Source organism: Rhinoderma darwinii, chromosome 2, assembly GCF_050947455.1.
Source record: "Rhinoderma darwinii isolate aRhiDar2 chromosome 2, aRhiDar2.hap1, whole genome shotgun sequence".
In the NCBI taxonomy this organism is placed as follows: domain Eukaryota; kingdom Metazoa; phylum Chordata; class Amphibia; order Anura; family Rhinodermatidae; genus Rhinoderma; species Rhinoderma darwinii.
In genome coordinates this window covers 82966638-82987634 of record NC_134688.1, presented here as the reverse complement: position 1 = coordinate 82987634, position 20997 = coordinate 82966638, and the positions used below count along the sequence as shown (strand labels likewise).

At 43.6% G+C, this 20997-nt stretch overlaps 1 protein-coding gene across 1 annotated transcript in view; it reads right to left on the bottom strand.

Moving 5' to 3' along the window:
* The window catches only part of SOAT2 (sterol O-acyltransferase 2), a 57550-nt gene extending 39726 nt beyond the window's left edge, over positions 1-17824 (bottom strand). The window contains exons 1-3 of the mRNA XM_075851061.1: positions 17737-17824; positions 7964-8016; positions 3689-3816 (exon numbers count right to left, since the gene is read on the bottom strand). Of these exons, the coding sequence (XP_075707176.1) occupies positions 3689-3816; positions 7964-8016; positions 17737-17824 (269 nt within the window). The remainder of the gene's footprint in view (positions 1-3688; positions 3817-7963; positions 8017-17736) is intronic.
* Positions 17825-20997: the final 3173 nt, after the last annotated feature.

Here is a 20997-nt window from a genome sequence, read left to right as displayed (position 1 = left end):
TGGTGGAGGGAAGGAGGTTGTCACTCAGGATTTGACGGTACATGGCTCCATCCATTCTCCCATTGATGCGGTGAAGTAGTCCTGTGCCCTTAGCAGAGAAACACCCCCAAAACATAATGTTTCCACCTCCATGCTTGACAGTGGGGACGGTGTTCTTTGGGTCATAGGCAGCATTTCTCTTCCTCCAAAAACGGCGAGTTGAGTTAATGCCAAAGAGCTCAATTTTAGTCTCATCTGACCACAGCACCTTCTCCCAATCACTCTCAGAATCATCCAGATGTTCATTTGCAAACTTCAGACAGGCCTGTACATGTGCCTTCTTGAGCAGGGGGACCTTGCGGGCACTGCAGGATTTTAATCCATTACGGCGTAATGTGTTACCAATGGTTTTCTTGGTGACTGTGGTCCCAGCTGCCTTGAGATCATTAACAAGTTCCCCCCGTGTAGTTTTCGGCTGAGCTCTCACCTTCCTCAGGATCAAGGATACCCCACGAGGTGAGATTTTGCATGGAGCCCCAGATCGATGTCGATTGACAGTCATTTTGTATGTCTTCCATTTTCTTACTATTGCACCAACAGTTGTCTCCTTCTCACCCAGCGTCTTACTTATGGTTTTGTAGCCCATTCCAGCCTTGTGCAGGTCTATGATCTTGTCCCTGACATCCTTAGAAAGCTCTTTGGTCTTGCCCATGTTGTAGAGGTTAGAGTCAGACTGATTAATTGAGTCTGTGGACAGGAGTCTTTTATACAGGTGACCATGTAAGACAGCTGTCTATAATGCAGGCACCAAGTTGATTTGGAGCGTGTAACTGGTCTGGAGGAGGCTGAACTCTTAATGGTTGGTAGGGGATCAAATACTTATTTCTCTGTGCACAATGCAAATAAATATATATAATTTTGACAATGTGATTTTCTTTTTTTTTTTTTATATAATCTATCTCTCACTGGTAAAATTAACCTAGCCTAAAAATTCTAGACTGTTCATGACTTTGACAGTGGGCAAACTTACAAAATCAGCAAGGGATCAAATACTTATTTCCTCCACTGTATGTATTGGGGCTGTTTCCCCTGACGTTTTAAGACCTTAGTGACGCCCCCGGCTGCTAGTGCTGCATTGTTGGGTCACTTAGGAGACCCAGCGATGCAGCTGAAAGCTGCAGACTGTCGGCCATGAGAAGTTTGCGGGGGGGGGGGGGGCCCAATAAGAACTGTTGCATCGGGACCCATGAGCCTTTAGCTACGCCCCTGCTAATAACTATGACCTGTAGTCTCCGGTTGAGCATGCGCGTTGAGTCAAGTGCATCTTTATTCTTGACGCAGTAATCGATGAACCCACGAACACGCACTGTTACTCGCATTAGACTGCCTGTGAAGTTTCCTGCCGGGACCTCTTTTTGACGTGCGCACGTGCCAAGTTCATTACATCTTCTCCAATGAGGCTGAAACAGGCGCCAATGAGTGAGAAGAGAATCTTGTGAACGTGCACAGGCAGACAGACGTATGATGGGATATGTAGGTGATGAGGTCATGTGTTAATAGCGACGGCGCCATGATACTTGATCAGGAAAGCATATTTCGGCTGGAGCTGTTGGAGAGCAATATAAGCGAAGGAGTAATGGAAGAACAGCCGCACATGTTGGAGTGGAGAGGTTATAGGTGAATAACACGCTATTTGCGGTTTTTGAAAAAAGTGCCGGTAACCGGAATACCCCTTTAAGCATGCAAATATAGTAATAGAACAAGTGTAGTGCATAGGTGAATATACTTTATAGATACAGTATCAGATCCAAGGCTAGAGCATAGATACAGAACTATATCGAATCTTAGAATACACAATGCATTCGGAAAGTCTTCAGACCCTTTCACTTTTTTCACGTTTTGTTACGTTGAGGCCTTGTCCTAAAATAAAAAATATTCTTGTTTTTCCCCATCATTCTGCACTCCATACCCCATAATGACAAAGTGAATACAGAATGTTTGTAATCTTTGCTAATTTATTGAAAAGGAAAAACTAAAATATTGCATTGACATAAGTATTCAGACCCTTTACTCAGCACTTAGTTGAAGCACCTTTGGCAGTGATAACAGCCTCCAGTCTTCTTGGGTATGATGCCACAAGTTTTGCACACCAGGATTTGGGGATTTTCTGCCTTTCTTCTCTGCAGATCCTCTCAAGCTCTGTCAGGTTGGACGGGGACCGTCAGTGGACAGACAATTTCAGGTCTTTCCAGAGATGTTCGATTGGGTTCAAGTCAGAGCTCTGGCTGTGTCACTCAAGGACATTCACAGAGTCGCCCCTAAGCCTCTCCTGTATTGTCTTGGCTGTGTGCTTAGGGTCATTGTCTTGTTGGACGGTGAACCTTCGGCCTAGTCAGAGGTCCAGAGCACTCTGGATCAGGTTTTTTTATTAAGAATATATGTCTGTTCTTTGCTTCAGTCATCTTTCCCTCAACCCTGAGCAGTCTGCCTGTCCCAGCCGCTGAAAAACACCACCATAGAATGATGCTGCCTCCCCCACGCTTCACTGTAGGGATGGTATTGGGCAAGTGATGAGCAGTGCTTTGTGTCCTCCAGATAGGACGCTTAGAGAGAAGGCCAAAATGGTGAATCTTTGTTTTATGAGACCACAGAATCTTGTTTCTCACAGTCTGAGAATCCTTTAAGTGCTTTTTTGCAAACTCCAGGCAGGATTTCATGTGTCTTTTACTGATGAGAGGCGTCTTTCTGGCCACTCTGCCATAAAGCCCAGGTTGGTGGAGTGCTGCAGTGATGGTTGACCTTCTGGAAGTTTCTCCCATCTGCACATTGGCTGAGCTCCAAAGATCGTGAGTGACCACTGTGTCATGGCCCTTCTCCCCTGATTACATAGTTTGGTGGGACAGCCAGCTCTAGGAAGAGACCTGGTTGCTCCAAACTTCTTCCATTTAAGAAATATGGAGGCCACTGTGCACTTGGGAACTTTCAGTGCAGCAGAAATTTTTTTGTACCCTTCTCCAGATCTGTGCCTCCACACAATCCTGAGCTCTGCAGGCAGTTCTTTCCCCCTCATGGCTGGGTTTTTGCTCTGATATGCATTGTCAGCTGTGAGACCATATATAGACAGGGGTGTGTCTTTCCAAATCATGTCCAATCAAATTAATTTACCACATGTGCACTCCAATCAAGGTGTAGAAACATTTTAAAGATGAACTAGAGAAATACAAGGCCCCCCACGGCTAAATTTCAAGCGTCATAGCAAAGGGTCTGAATACTTATGTCCATGCGAAATTTGAATTAATTTTTTAATAAATGTGCAAATATTTCTAAAAATCTGTTTTCACTTTGTCCTCTTTTTTAATTTTAGCACAAGGCCTCAACATAACAAAAGGTGAAAAAAGTGAAAGGGTCTGAAGACTTTCCGATTTCACTGTAGATACAGTAACAGATCCAACCTCAGTACACACAGGAAGTACATCAACAGAAACAAGCCTAGTGCATAGATTTGGTAACAGAACCAATCTCAGTCCGGAACCAAGTTCCCTGCTTAGATACAATACCAAGTAGAAATTGTTGCCAGGCCGTACCATTCCACACAAACAAACATAAAAATCTAGATATGCACATAAGGGTGTGCCCGGCACGCCAGCATCACCTGGTGCATACTAAATACAATGTAAAAACGAAACATTTTTGCACCAATTCAACTTACCTCGGTTTCAACCCTTGGGTTGCAGGCTTATCTACCCTTGTGTAGGACTCCACAGCTTCCGTCACAGCTTTATCCAGGAGAATTCTCATGTGGCAGCTCATGTCCTCCAAAAGTCTTACCTTTACTCCCTAAAGCCAGCAAGGTGTCATGTAAGACTCAAGAATACATGCATTGAAAAAATAAGTATATATGTATTCACCTTCAGCAAGTAACCTCAAAGCCCACTTTTCTAAAGGATAAGTGCCACACAATTCACCAGACTCTATTCAAATAAAGGACCTTTTACATGGGCCAATGATCGGGCAAACGAGCATTCATATGAACGCTCGTTCCCGGTCATTGCCCTGTATGGCAACGATCAGTCGATGAACAAGCAAATTCTCGTTCATTGGCTGATCGCATCTTTTATGCAGCACAAAATATTATCATTGAAAAGGAGAATTGATTGGTTATGTATGGGGACGAGCGATCGTTACTATGATCGTTCGTCCCCATACATTTCTATCATGTCGTCAGCACATCTCCCTGTTTTCATGATGTGCTGCCGATATGATGGAAATGTATAGGGATGAACGATCGCTCGTCCCCATATATAACGAATCAATTCCTCTTGTGAAAGGAGCAAACGAGCGCCGATCAACAAGCTGTCTCGTTGATAGGCGCTCGTTTTCACGACCCATATTAGCCGTGTAAAAGGACATTAACATGTACACTACCGTTCAAAAGTTTAGGGTCACTTAGAAATGTCCTTATTTTTGCAAGAAAAGCACAGTTTTTTTCAATGAAGATAACATTAAATTAATCAGAAATACATTCTATACATTGTTAATGTGCTAAATGACTATTCTATCTGCAAACGTCTGGTTTTTAATGCAATATCTACATAGGCCCATTTCCAGCAACCATCACTCCAGTGTTCTAATGGTACATTGTGTTTGCTAACTGTGTTAGAAGGCTAATGGATGATTAGAAAACACTTGAAAACCCTTGTGCAATTATGTTAGCACCGCTGTAAACAGTTTTGCTGTTTAGAGGAGCTATAAAACTGACCTTCCTTTGAGCTATTTGAGAATCTGGAGCATTACATTTGTGGGTTCAATTAAACTCTCAAAATGGCTAGAAAAAGAGAGCTTTCATGTGAAATTCGACAGTCTATTCTTGTTCTTAGAAATGAAGGCTATTCCATGCGAGAAATTGCCAAGAAACTGAAGATTTTCTATAATGGTGTGTACTACTCCCTTCAGAGGACAGCACAAACAGGCTCTAACCAGAATAGAAAGAGAAGTGGGAGGCCCCGCTGCACAACTGAGCAACAAGACAAGTACATTAGAGCCTCTAGTTTGAGAAATAGACGCCTCACAGGTCCTCAACTGGCAGCTTCATTAAATAGTACCCGCAAAATGCCGGTGTCAACGTCTACAGTGAAGAGGCGGCTCCGGGATGCTGGCCTTCAGGGCAGAGTGGCAAAGAAAAAGCCATATCTGAGACTGGCTAATAAAAGGAAAATATTAATATTGGCAAAAGCACACAGACATTGGACAGAGGAAGATTGGAAAAAAGTGTTATGGACAGACGAATCGAAGTTTGAGGTGTTTGGATCACACAGAAGAACACTTGTGAGACGCAGAACAACTGAAAAGAGTGCCTGACGCCATCTGTCAAGCATGGTGGAGGTAATGTGATGGTCTGGGGTTGGTTTGGTGCTGGTAAAGTGGGAGATTTGTACAAGGTAAAAGAGATTTTGAATAAGGAAGGCTATCACTCCATTTTGCAATGCCATGCCATACCCTGTGGACAGCGCTTAATTGGAGCCAATTTCATCCTACAACAGGACAATGACCCAAAGCACACCTCCAAATTATGCAAGAACTATTTAGGGAAGAAGCAGGCAGCTGGTATTCTATCTGTAATGGAGTGGCCAGCGCAGTCACCAGATCTCAACCCCATAGAGCTGTTGTGGGAGCAGCTTGACCGTATGGTACGCAAGAAGTGCCCATCAAGCCAATCCAACTTGTGGGAGGGGCTTCTGGAAGCATGGGGTGAAATTTCTCCCGATTACCTCAGCAAATTAACAGCTAGAATGCCAAAGGTCTGCAATGCTGTAATTGCTGCAAATGGAGCATTCCAAGACGAAAGCAAAGTTTGAAGGAGAAAATTATTATTTGAAATAAAAATCATTATTTCTAACCTTGTCAATGTCTTGACTATATTTTCTAGTAATTTTGCAACTCATTTGATAAATATAAGTGTGAGTTTTCATGGAAAATACAAAATTGTCTGGGTGACCCAAAACTTTTGAACGGTAGTGTATGTTCAGCTGTCAGCAGATCACTGGGCATATAGGTCTCTAATGTCTATAGACATGAGATTTCTAATGGCGCTGTTTTCTTTGCCAGGATATTTGTCGTCATTCAGTCTTGCCAGCTGACAGTATGAGTGTGTTTAGAACCAGTAAGTGAATTATTTGTCCACACGGACCTTCAAATTGTACCTGTGTGGAAAGCACACAACGGATTTTGATCAGTACCACCCAAATCACATGATTTTGTACATTCATCCAAATCATCTCTGAGCTTCAGGCCTCAGCGAGTAACATAGCTCAGGATTATGGAAGAAGTCAGTAAAACTCTGTAACTGCTCTAAGGGCATTACAGTGCTGGCAATTAAATCTATGGGGCCAATGGTACTGACATTTATGGGATCAGTGTGCTGATATTTGTGGGGATAAAGAGTGGCTGGAACTAGGTACTGTGACAAACTGGGTTTCTGGCTATTAATTATGGAAACTCATTTATGGGCTATTGTGGCTGGCACATTGGGAGCAGTATGGTTAGCTTTATTATACAAGCACTGTGACACTCAAACAGGCGCATGTAAAAAAGTGTAAATTTCAGGTGTGTACAGGGGCTTGGGAATTGTACCTATTCCGTATGTTTTTGGCATGTGGTAGTAAACTGGAGTACCTGGAAGAAAACTCACACAAACATAAGGAGAACATGCAAACTACATGCAGATGTTATCCCTTGTTGGATTTTTACCCAGGACGAGCAAGACAACCGTGCTCACCACTGAGCCACCGTGCTGCAATTTACCGTTAGGCCTTATTCAGACGAGTGTTATCTGTTTTGCGTTTGCAAAAAAACTGAGCATATTTCATGCATTTCAGTTCTGTGTGGCATCAGTGTTCCTGTTTTTTTTTCTCATTTCTTTAGCAACTGGTGTGTGAAAAACACAGACAGCACACAGATGTCGTCCGTGTGCTGTCCGTGCTTTACACGCACCCATTGACTTCAATGGGCGACGTAGTCCGCAAAAACGGATCAAAAAAGCACATGCAGTGAGTTTCACGCAACGGACACACACTGCATGAAAAAACCACAGACGTGTGAAAAGCTCCATTGAATTGCATAGGTCCGTGTGCCGTCCGCTTTATTTACGGACAGCACATGGATGTATAATACGCTCATCTGCATAAGGCCTTAGAGATGCTGGAGAATCAGGGAAGTAGACCGCAAATCAGGGTGGGTTCCCCCTAGGGAGGATGCCCCTTCACAGTTGCATGTGGTAGATATTATTCCCTATGGGGAAAAACACTGCAATTTTTAACGTGTGTTGAGAAGTCATGTGTTTCTTAATTTTTCCTGATTTAAATTACAATGTAGCCTTAATGTTGCTTTATGTTCCATCAAAAGTAAGTAATATCTCACTGGTGATCTGGATGGTAGACATTCTGTTACCGGTCTAGAGCCACTTGTTATCAGTTTATTACCTGGTAATATGGTGTCATTTCTACATTTCTCCTTTTATCTAACATGATGCTCATGATTTCTCTTGTTAACTATTAGGCTATGATCACACAGAGTTTTTTGACGCGGAAACCGCGGCGCAAAACTCATCAAAAACGGCCCGAAAATGCCTCCCATTGATTTCAATGGGAGGCGGAGGCGTCTTTTTTTTCCCGCGAGCGGTAAAACCGTCTTGCGGGAGAAAGAAGGGACATGCCCTATCTTCGGGCGTTTACGCCTCTGACCTCCCATTGACATCAATGGGAGGCAGAGAAAGTGTATTTCGCAGCGTTTTATGCCCACGGCGCTCAATGGCCGCGGGTGAAAAACGCCACGAAAATCGGCGTGCAGGGAGAGGAAAATCTGCCTCAAACTTCCAAACTGAGTTTTGAGGCAGAATTTCCGCCTGCAAAAAACTCCGTGTGAACATAGCCTTAATTTCATCTTCATAACGTCATTACAAACGGAGAGTATACAATAGCCCACCTACCTCCATGTGTCTCTTCCATTCTAGTACATCATTTATGTTTTCTGACACACCACCTGTGGTGACAATACGAGAATAGTCAGTTCATGCTTTTTGTATGACAATTTGTCTGCCATTGTTTTATGGTTATCTTTGTTTTTTCACACACAAATTATTTTATTAACCATTATAATTATTGTATTGTTATGTTCCACAGAACAGCCTTATAGTTGGTTAAAGTGGAAATTGTTTCTGACCTTTTGGAGGACGTGTCGTATACTTTACAAACTTTAGCCCTAATTACAAAGCAGGTCCCTGCTCTGGCTCATAGAGAGGTACTCTGAGAAATGGATGACCCTCTTTTACCCCGATATGCTTTAATGCAGACAACCACTTTAAAGATAATAAAAACTCCACTTAAAGTGGTTTTCCCATCATAGCCAATTATGGCATATCCACAGGATTTGCCATAAATATCTGATAGATGAGGGTTCCAGCTGAGGGACCCGCACCTATATCGAGAACGGGTGTCTCGTGACCCCTATATTGCCTCGTGCGGTGGACGCTGGCCACAGAGTCCAGACAGAGACTAGTGGAGAGAGGGTCACGCGTGTACGCAGCTCTTTTTGTTCAATGGGAGTTGTGGAAACAGCCGAGCTAGCGCTGCTTGGCTATCTCCATAACAACCCTACAACACAACAGAGAGAGCCAACACATCTCAGTGGGTATGTGCAGCACCATGAACCCTCTAACAGGGACGTGTATTTATTCTGCACACTAAGTACCGTGCGCTAACCGATAGCGCCACTGGAGCTCTTATTCCGCACACTAAGTAAATGAGTGATATCTAAGAGGCACCATGTGACCGAAACCAAATCACATGGTGCCCCTTGGCTTGACACAAACTTTACATACAACACATGTAAAGAATAGAACAGGACCTGAGGGGCCACCTGCTGACATGTTTACCTTATCTAATTTATATTCTTGTCATGACAGATTCCCTTTAACCCTTTAGCTGACAGGACCTCATAATATACCCCAATAGCGATATATTTCTTGAGCAGAGACAAATGTCACCAAGCACTTTACAATCATGGGCACCTTCATGCAATTTTGCATGAAACTTTAACGTTTCATAAAAATGCATAAATGTGATGGATGTGCAGAGTTCATATATTTCACTTATACCTATGTCTACATGCATGTATCTTCATATAATCACTAGAAATGAAGAAACCAAAGATCACTGTGATCCAGATGCTGGGGAAACATCCAGGGGTGAATAGATGTGTAACTGCTCATCTTCTCACTCCGTAAGTAGAAATAAAAAAGATCCCCCCAAATTTGTGACAATAAGAGAGCGCATATCCTCCCTGATTGGTAAAAGGCGTAATAACAATTAAGACAAGACTAATGCTGCACTGCGAATATTGACGCATTACATATGTTCTTGCCAGTGAAAAATTGAAAAAGGATTCAATTACTTATTTATTCATCAAAATGAGAACGCAGTTTTGGGATTCCAGTCTTTATTTTTGAATGAATTTTAAACAAAGGTTTTAATTAAATTGAAAGTTCAACAAGATCCAGATTACATTCCGATGTGCGAGTCACCGTTATTGCCTTCAGATGTAAATTTCACGGTCACAATTTCAATATGTAGGTTATCCTGATTTTAATATGCATATTATCGCTTTGATTTAGTTTGGTGTTTCTGATGCAAAAAGATCGGGTGTGTTTGGTGTATCCATGGTAATGGGCGTGATCTATTCAGACCTTTGTCAGTGGAGTGAGAGTCTTTTTCAGTTGATCAGTGTCAAATCAGCCTGATCAAATCCACACGTAACACAATAAAACAACGGCACGTTCCCACGTTGCGCGACCGAATGCAGATGATCAAATCCACATGTAACACAATAAAACAACGGCACGTTCCCACGTTGCGCGACCGAATGCAGATGAAACCACACCCACTGTTGGTAACCAATGGCAACACGATTTTGCCGGTAAGACTGAGTTATTAACACAAAAATCTGTTGTCCATTGCATGTGGGCATGGTTTAATCTGCCGCAACAGGGGAATGTACCCCAAGAGTGTATTGCGACAAAAAAACATGATGAAAACAGCGCCAAAAAAAAAAAAAAAATAGTCATATAAATACACCCTGAGGGTATGTTCACACGGCTTATTTTCGGCTGTTTTTCGGGTCGTCTACAGCCGAAAAATCGGAAGCAGAACACCTCCAAACATCTGCTCATTGATTTCAATGGGAAAAACGGTGCTCTGTTCCGACGGGCCGTTTTTTTTATGCGTCCGTTTTGAAAAACAGCCGCGTTCGCCAATGAAAAAGAAGTGCATGTCACTTCTTGAGCCGTTTTTGGAGCCGTTTTTCATTGAGTTTATAGGAAAACAGCTCCAAAGACGGACATAAAAACGCAGCAAAAAACGTGACTTTGAATAAAAAACATCTGAAAATCAGGCGTTTTTGATTTTGTGTGTGCACATACCCAGAAAGTCCATAGTTGTAAATACCTTGTGCAAGCTCAGTAAATAGATAATAAGATAGCATTGTAGAGAGTAAGGCTATGTTCACACGGAGTATTTTGCTGAGTTTTTTTACGCGGAAACCGTGTCGCAAAACTCGGCAAAAACGGCCCGAAAACACCTCCCATTGATTTCAATGGGAGGCGTCGGCGTCTTTTTCCCGCGAGCAGTAAAACTGCCTCGCGGGAAAAGGAAGCGACATGCCCTATCTTCGGGCGTTTCCGCCTCTGACCTCCCATTGACTTCAATGGGAGGCAGAGAAAGCGTATTTCGCAGGGTTTTATGCCCGCGGCGCTCAATGGCCGCGGGCAAAAAACGGCACGTAAATCGCCGTGAAGGGAGAGGAAAATCTGCCTCAAACTTCCAAACTGAACTTTGAGGCAGATATTCCTCCTGCAAAATACTCCGTGTTAACATAGCCTAAGAGCACAGGACAAAGACACAAAACCCACATATGACATCAAGGGTTAATTTCTACAATAATATGGCTGGATTCACACTTTTTTTTTTTTTTGCATTATTTTTCACTGTGAGAAAAACCTCTGAAGCCAGATATTACATTGTAGCGAATGTGATGTTATCAAATCTCATTCACACATTGTATCTGTAAGGCTATGTTCACATCAGCGTCAGGGTTCCGTTGATGGGTTCCGCTAGACTTTTTCGTCAGAGGAACCCATGAACGGAAACCAAATGGAAACCATAGCTTACTGTTTGCATTACAATTGATTTCGATGGTAATGCTTCCGTTGCAAATGGTTTCCGTTTGTTTCCGTTCCGTAAGGTTTCCATTTTTTGGCGGAATCAATAGCGTAGTCGACTGCGCTATTGATTCCACCAAAACGGAAAGCTATGGTTTCCGTTCATGGGTTCCCCTGATGGAAAGGTCTGACAGAACCCACGATCGGAACCCTGACGCTGATGTGAACACACCCTAAGCAAAACAAATTTTTTAGCGGGTAGAAAGCCACAGAAACCGCAACAGGTCCTATCTGTTGCCGACTCTCTGGCCGGGAATTCTGGCATCTCAAAGCCCACATATATGAACAGTGACGTCAGGGGCTCCCACTAGCAGCGGAATCCCTGGCCAGAGTGTTGGCGTTGGGATTCTTGCATTACAAAGCCCCTAGCATCACTGTCCATATATAGGGCGTACCTAAGACAGGAGTCTCCGGCCAGAGAGCTTGCGATGCTCTGGCCAGGGACTCCATAGTTGAAAGCCCTGACATCACTGTCCATATATGGACAGTGATGTCAGGGGTTTCCCCGGACTCAAGGCTTAAAGTAGCGATGTGCGTGGGCAGACCCCTTGTGAGGGCCAGGATCAGTTTTTAACGGCCGCCACAAGGGTTGATTTCTGGAAAACGGACGTTAAAAACTGATCCATTGATTTCTATGGGGGCTGTCGGGCCATAACAGCCAAACATAGAACATGTTCTATTTTTTGATGGCTATTATTTACAGGCCATTAAAAAAAAATGGCAGTGTGAATACACCCATAGAACTTCATTGTTCTGAAAACGGTTGTCGTGTGAATAGAGAAATATATACAGTAAAAAGCTGTCAGAAGTTTTGATCGGTGTGGGTCCGAGCGCTAAGGTGAGCACTGTGCCACTTCGTTTCTGATAGACTCTGCTTGGCTTTCCTCGGAAAGCTGAGCGAGCAGTGTACGGCTTATAGATGCTCACTTGGCTTTCCGAGGAATGCCGAGGAGAGCCGCTCAGAAACGAAGGGGCAAAGTGCTCACCTGAATGCATCTGCGACTTCCTTTTAGCGATTAGCGGAGGTCTCAGTGCTCGGACCCCAATGATCAAAACTTGATTTTTGCGGGACGAGTTGTAGTTCTTCGTAGCACCATTTATTTTGCCATATAATGTACTAGGAAACGGGAAAAAATTATTTGTGGGGTAGAAAATGAAAAAAACAGCGATTCCTCCATGGTTTTTTGCGCGCCGTTTTTACAGAATTCACCGTGCAATTAAAACAACATGTTAACTTTATTCTGTGGGTCAATACGATTACGGCAATACCAAATATATATTGTTTTTTCTATATTTTACTACTTTTACAAGTGTAAAAAAGAACATTTATTTTGTGTTGCCAAATTCTGAGAGCCATAACTTTTTTATTTTTCTGTCGATGAAGTGGTATGAGGGCTTTTTTTTTTGCGGGATAAGCTATAGTTTCTAATAATACCATTTTGGTGTACATGCGACATTTTGATCACTTTTTATTTCATTTTTGTGGGAGATTAGGTGACAAAAAAATAGAGATTCTGGAGTTTACAATTTTTCTTTTTACGGTGTTCACCGTGTGGGTTAAATAATAATATATTGTAATAGTTCAGACTTTTACGGGCGCGGCGATACCAATTATGTTTATTTATTTTTTTTTTTACTATGCTCTAGGGGGAAAATGGGAAAAGTTTTTTTTTTTAACCTTTTATTTTATTTTATTTTTACATTAAAAAAAAACTTTATTTAACTAATTTTTACTTTTTTTATTAGTCCCCCTAGGGGACTTCAACCAACGATCGTTATATCGCTTGCACGATATACTGCGGGGGGCGCGATGAGCTGTTAGAGGGGGTCGCCCCCCTCTTTCTAACGATTTAAATGCTTCCAGTCGCTATTGACCGCAGCATTTAACGAGTTAAACGAGCGGGATCGCGCTTGAGCGCGATGCCATTAGTTACTCTGAAGTGTCGGCTGTAACAAACAACCGACACCGGCATCGTATAGAGCGGGTTCACTCCGTGAGCCCGTTCCATACTTCCCCTACCCGACTTTGGCGTATGGATATGTCAAATGTTGGGAAGGGGTTAAACCCCTTCCCTCCGCAGCTAATTTTAATTTTAGTTCTTTCCTCCCCGCCTTTCAAAAGCCAATACTTTTAATTTTTCAGTCGTCATAGCCGTATGATGGCTTGTTTTTTGTGGGACGAGTTGTAGTTTTTCATGGCACTATTTAACGTACCATATAATGTACTGGAAAACCGAAAAAAAAATAAAAATCTTTGTGGGGTGAAATAGGCAAAAAACAGCGATTCCGCCATTGTTTTTTGGTTTTGTTTTTACTGCGTTTAGCGTGTGGTAAAAATGACATGTTACCTCTATTCTACGGGTCGATACGATTATGGTGTTACCAAATTTAGTTTTTTTATGCTTTACCACTTTTAGGATATGTTCACACTGAGTTTGTGCAGGCAGAAAAATCTACCGTCTGGAAGTTTGAGGCAGATTTTGACCTGCATGTACGCCGTTTGCCGTATTTTTCACTACATTTTACGCCCGCGGCCATTGAGCGCTGCGGGCAAAAAACGCTGTGAGAAAAGCTTTCTCTGCCTTCCATTGATGTCAATGGGTGGTCAGAGATGTAAACGCCCGAAGATAGGGCACGTCGCTTGTTGGGAGGCTTCAATGGGAGGTGTTTTCGGACATTTTTTTGGCGCAGTTTCCGCATCAAAAAACTTCGAGTGAACATAGCCTTACAGAGAAAACTTGTTCAAAAAATTTGTTTTGTGTCGCTACTTTCTGAGAGCCATAACTTTTTTATATGTTCGTCAATTTAGCGGTATGAAGGCTTATTTTTTGCGGTACAAGCTGTAGTTTTTATTGGTACCATTTTGGGGTACATGCAACTTTTTGATCACTTAATTCCATTTTTTTGGGGAGCTAAGGTGACCAATAAATAGCAATTATGTTGTTTTTTTTTTTACAGCATACAGTGTTCACCGTGCGGGTTAAATAACGTTATATTAGAATAGTATGGACTTTTACGGACACGTTAATACCAGTTATGTTAATTTGGCTTTTTTTTAACATTACTTTACGGAAAAAAAACAGATTAGTTTTTACTTTTAATATTTTTATTTTTTCTGTACATTAAAAAAAACTTTAACTATTCTTTAGTTATTTTATTAGTCCACCTAGGGACTCGAACCAGCGATTTTTAGAGGCTCCTATTAAACCCTACCTCGGGCAAAGTCGGCAGACCAGAGGGAACATCATTAGTCCTCCAAGCTGCTGTAACAACCACCAGCACCCAGCGATCGCTTTATGGGGGGCAATGGGCTGTCCGAGGGGGCCGTGGTTAATGGTTAGACAGGCGGAATCAACATGTTTTTTGATTCCGCCCGTTGCAGTGACGTGTCGGCTGTAACATACAGCCAACACCTGCTCAGAATGCAGCGCGATCAGCCTGTGAGCCCGCTCTATACTTCCAATTGGCGGCTGTCACATACATATATGTGGCATGTAGCCAAAAGGGGTTGTCTCCTGAAAACACTATTAGGGCATATGGACATCATAGAGGGTGTCCCTTAGGCGAAATTCACACGAATGTGTGCGTTTTGCACACGCAGAAAATGCAGCGTTTTGCGCACGTTGCAGTTCCGTGTGTCATAAGTGTTTGGTGCGTGGCTGCGTGATTTTCACGCATATGCCATCCTTATGACACGTGGTTTTGATGCTTAGAAACTGCAATGAATGTGGTGTTTTTTTTCCTTCATTTAAATAACAACTGTAGCGCGAATCACGCGCGGCACACCGAAGTGCGTCCGTGTGCCGTGCGTGGTTTTTACACAACCATTGACTTCAATGGGTGCGTGATGCGCGAAAAACGCTCAAGTATAGGACATGTCGTGAGTTTTACGCAGCGGACACACTCAAAAATCAAGGACTGTCTGAACGGCCCCATTGAGATACATAGGTCCGTGCGACACGGGTGATTTTCACGCGCGTATATCGGACGTGAAACACGTTCGTGTAAATAAGGCCTAGGCCTTATTCACACGACAGGGCCCCGACCGAGTCCGAGTGTCGGCCAATAAAATCGTCCGTTTTTCCCGCCGGTTTGCATTCGTTTTGCATCCGTTTAGGGCCGGGCATATCTGGACAGTGACATCAGGGGCAACTCCTGAAGGGGAATCCCCATGTGGCCGTGATTCCACTTCAGGAAAAGCCCCTGTCGTCTGTGTCCATTTATAGAAATGAACGTTACTGGCTTCGCCTGGTGTGGAATCCCCAGTCACAGAGTGTTCGGGGATTCCGCTTCAGGAGTTTCCCCTGATGTCACTGTCCATATATGGACAGATACATCAAGCGCTCTGTCCAGGAGCGGAATCCCCGAACATGCGGGGATTCCGCTCCTTCAGGGAGCTAAAGTGGGGCTAGCACATAGCAGAGCAGGGAGATACCTCCCTGCTCTGCTATAGTGGCGTCGCTACAGCAGTAGCAGCCGCAGCTGCTGCTAGCGGCGCCATCGGCCATGGGAGGTGTCACCGGGCCAGGGCGCTTTTAAAACAAGCAGGGGAAGGAAGCCAGCACAGTGCTCCCTTCCACCTGCTGTACACCCTGGCCCTGCCACACAGTACCCCTGTATACAGCACCCCCACATTGTAGAAACTTACCTCCAGCATACAGCGATTCGTTTGAATGGCATAAACTCCTCCTCCTCACATGCACTCTGCGCTGTGAGGTGAGAGCGAGCGACGGTAGACACGGCCGTCACTCGGGACACATTCCGTGTATTACCCGGCCCCATAGACTTCTACGGGAGCCGGGCGGCCGGGTGAACGGCTGAAAATAGGGCATGTCCTATTTTTTGACGGACGGTTTTCCGGACCCGTCAAAAAATAGGTTGTGTGAATAGCCCCATAAGATGTGAAGTTATAGCTAATCAATAGTCATTACAGTATTATCGCAGTGGTTAAAGTCTATCAGTGTATAATGTCATGTCTCCAGGGTGTAGTCATTTAGTGAAATGAAATGTACTTTAGAGACTGATGGGAATGGCAAAAAAAGGATCAGTGATGCGGCAAATCTCGGTGCCATATAATCAATAAATAAATAATAGAATTCTCCTGAAAGTGGTGATGTCTCTCCTTGCTAACTCGGAAAAATATTTAAGCTAATAGCTAGATATATGCTACATGGTATGTCCTGCGAGGAACTTTATTTGGTACCAGACGGTCTCACAATGGCAGTGCCATGAGATCACCTTGACACCTAACAGTACATCAAGATACCACAACTACCTGAGGACTCTGATGTACTATTAGGTCAAGGTGGATGAAGGGGTTAATATAAACCTATTTTCTATGGGTCTCTATCTTCCACTTCTCTGAATTCAGCCAGCAGTGGAAACAATGGAGGTTACATTCTGGTTGCCATAACTACGTCCGGGGAGAAATCCCTACTGTTATCGTGTGATTGGCTGTACCTGTATACTGGTCTCTGGATGCAGACATTGTAACCAGAATGAATATATCCATCGATCACACTGCCACTTGCATTCAGAAAAATGTGTTAAATCTGTGTCATTTAACCACAGGATGTGTGCCTGGTTGATGACACTTTTTAAGTAGCAAAGTGTTGAAAAACTTTGGTGTAGGAGTCACACTCGGCGCAACTCTGAAGCTCTGTCCACTTTTTCTGTCATTTTTTTATGAGGTGGAAAAAGAGAAGAAGGTGTATGATGCTGGAATTACATGCAGATTTTATGGGAGAGTTTTGAGCCAAACACAAAAAAAGGCAAAGTATCAGTTTTATCCTTATACTCTTTCCTGTTTTTGGATCCACTCCTGGCTTTGGTACAAAAAACTGCATCAAAAACTGCCATGAACACTGCATGTGTGATTCCAGCCTAGGCCAGGATCACACACACAGTTTTGTTTTTTGCAGTTTTGTTTTAGCCAAACACAGGAGTAGACACAAGAAATGATGCCTCAGTCTTTTAATTATAATTTTCCTTGCTTCTGGATCCATGTCGTACATTGGCTAAAAAAAGACTGAGCCAAGAACTGCATCAAAACGGCATATGTGTGATCTAGTCCTATGGGTCCATTCACACGTTGAGGTGGGGTACCGTATCGAAAAACTGCATCCTAAAACCGCATGCATCAAAACTGTGTGTGTGATCCCGGCCTTTGACAAAATAAAATTTAAAAAAGTGATTTTAATTGCAGGAAAGTCTTATTATACAACTCAAGTCACACTGGGCATCATATTGTACATGTAGCTCAGACCTTAGACCAATAGGTAAAAATAACACAAATTCAAGTCCAGAGTTATTTTTGGGGCTGCAAATTTGTGCATCTAGGACATTTTTATCGCGCTACACTATTTGTTATGCTCCAGGATTGGTAGACCAAGTGATAAACCAGATGTAACCTCCCCATTCATTACCCTTCCCAAAAATAAAAGTAATGCCCCTGTTCTGCTGCATGCTGAACAGGCCGCAATAGTTACCATTGTGTTGTTTGGCGGCTTCATCCGGAGTGTGATTGCTCTTTCTCTGGCGCACTATGGTTTCTGCGGTCTCTTCAGTAGGTGCCATGGTGTTTCACTGCAGAGATGGTGCCCACGGGTGCACTTTCATAATTAGAAACCAGACAATACCCCCTGAACTCCCTTTCAGCGAGAGTAAGAAGTGTATCTAACAACCCTTGTCCTGTTTGTATTCACTGTGATCAATCTCCTTCTCCTCTGCCCCCGAAAAACTTTCTGTTAACTCAAGTATCCTATATAACCTTTGGAATCCAAGAGAACTTTGATCCATCTGTCCAAATTATCTGATTGCAAGGAAAATATATACTGGTGGATCATGCTGATCTATAAATCCATATCTTATCTGATCATTGTGGAGCTTATAGATAGTCCACTTTCTAAACTACTACTACCTGTGCGGGATTAATAGACCTACAGCAGTAGTAGTCCACAACCTGTGTCTCTCCCGGGTCACCCAGGCTGCGGAGCAGTGACGTGTAGGAGAGCATTTAGCTATATTTGCTATTATTTTACGGCATATATTCCATCTAGATGAAGTGGGGACAAGTACTGTCTGGAGTATCACGTGGCTGCCACACAGCATGCCAGGGTTTACATTTATTTACCAATTATGCAATGTGGGAAGGGTCACAGCCCATGATAGCAAAATTAGGAAGATCCAGAAAACTTGTGACCTTTTGGTATGTGACCTGAAGGCTGGGTTCACATTGTGTGTTTTTGTTAACGCGGCCGCAAAAACACATCTGAAAAAAATGTATGCTTTTTTTTGCACGAGGTATTTTAGCCGTATTCCTATTAGGGCATGACCACACGTGGCGGATTTCCTCCGCAACTGTCCGCATCAATGCCGCACCTAATCCGGGTTGCGGATTACGGCTGCGGATCTGCACAAAATGTGCAGAAAATTGATGCGGACTAGCTGCTGCGGACTGCAGGAAAAGTGCTTCCCTTCTCTCTATTATCAGTGCAGGATAGAGAGAAGGGACAGAACTTTCCCTAGTGAAAGTAAACGACTTTCATACTTACCGGCCGTTGTCTTGGTGACGCGTCCCTCTTTCGGCATCCAGCCCGACCTCCCTGGATGACGCGCCAGTCCATGTGACCGCTGCAGCCTGTGCTTGGCCTGTGATTGGCTGCAGCCGTCACTTAGACTGAAACGTCATCCTGGGAGGCCGGACTGGAGACAGAAGCAGGGAGTTCTCGGTAAGTATGAACTTATATTTTTTTACAGGTTGCTGTATATTGGGATCGGTAGTCACTGTCCAGGGTGCAGAAACAGTTACTGCCGATCGCTTAACTCTTTCAGCACCCTGGACAGTGACTATTTACAGTCGTCTCCTAGCAACGCTCCCGTCATTACGGGAGCCCCATTGACTTCCTCAGTCTGGCTGTAGACCTAGAAATACATAGGTCCAGCCAGAATGAAGAAATGTCATGTCAAAAAAGCAAGACGCATCCGCAGCACACATAACATGTGCATGACAGCTGCGGACTTCATTGCGGAACTTAGAATCTCCATTGAAGTCAATGGAGAAATTCCGCCATGAGTCCGCCACTGCTCCGCAACAGACAGAGCATGCTGCGGACACCAAATTCCGCTCCGCAGCCTATGCTCCGCAGCGGAATGTTACGCATCGTCTAAACGAACACTTCTAAATAGAAGTGGAAGTCAATGCAGAAACGGCTCCGCTGCGGATTAACGCTGCGGAGTGTCCGCAGCGGAATTTAAGTGAAATTCCGCCACGTGTGAACCCAGCCTAAACATTCAATTCAAAACCAGATTTCAGCTGAAACGTTTAAAAAACGCATGCGTTTTTTTAGATGCGTTTATTCCATCAGCGTTTAAAAACACAACAAAAACGTAGACTGTGAACTCAGCCCAAGTCTGCTTAATGAATGACTCTGTACTTCAGACAGCTGATGTAATAAGTATCACGGATTTTGTTTTGTCGCGGCAGTATTTTATCCTAGAGGTCATATTTTCCATATGTTTTGCCCCAGTTTATTGAAATCTTAGCGTGACTTTAATCAAGATAAAAAATAATTAAAAACGAACCGCGCAATTTTTTCATTCTATATGTAACACATGATTCTCTAGAACTAAGCCCCCCCAAACCTAAGCTGCCACATCGGATGTATCTTCTTTCCCCAGGTGATTGATCAGGCAGAATATTTGTCTACTATGAAGGTCCAGTCCCACGTAGTAGCGGTTGCACATGGTCGAAGCCCAGCTCACTTGCAGTGGCCAGAATGCGGTTACTTCCCCACATGTAATGCGCTTCCGCAAATATAGATTATTATTCTAACAGAAACTATAGTAGGTGACTATTCTGTATATGTATACCCACCACCAGAGGGCACAATGCTTTACATGTCCACCAGCCAGGCACAGCATGAATGTGGAAGGATCTGCTCAACTGTGAATTTCCTGGGTCTCACCTAATCAAATATTGTGCGGAAATCTTTCCAGTATCCTTCCAGCAGTTTTCATGATGCTTTCGATTCAGTTTTTGGCTCCGCTATTTGAGCCAAAGCCAGAAGTGGATTCAAAAGGAAGGAAAAGTATAAAAAAAATACTGATGCATCTTCTTTCTTTTGTATCTTCTCCTGTTTGGCTAAAAAAAACGTACTCAAAACTGTGTGTGTGATCCTGGCCTAAGGGCATGGCCAGATGTGGCGGAGTTCTGCATACACTGTCCGCATCAATGCCGCACATAATCTGCGTTACAGATTCTGTTGCGGCTTTGCCTAAAATGTGCAGTAAATTGATGCGGACTAGCCGTTGCGTATTCAGGTGAAGAGTACATCCTGCTGTCTATCAGTGCAGGATAGAGAGAAGGGGCAGCCCTTTCCCTAGTAAAAGTAAAATAAATTCATACTTACCGGCCGTTGTCTTGGTGACGCCTCCCTCTTTCGCCATCCAGCCCGACCTGCCTGGATGACGCGGCCGTCCATGTGACCGCTGCAGCCTGTGATTGGCCTGTGATTGGCTGCAGCCGTCACTTAGACTGAAACGTCATCCCGGGAGGCCGGACTGGAGGAAGACGCAGGGAGTTCTCGGTAAGTATGAACTTCTATTTTTTTTTACAGGTTGATGTATATTGTGATCGGTATTCACTGTCCAGGGTGCTGAAACAGTTACTGCCGATCGTTTAATTCTTTCAGCACCCTGGACAGTGACTATTTACTGACGTCGCCTAGCAACGCTCCCGTAATTACGGG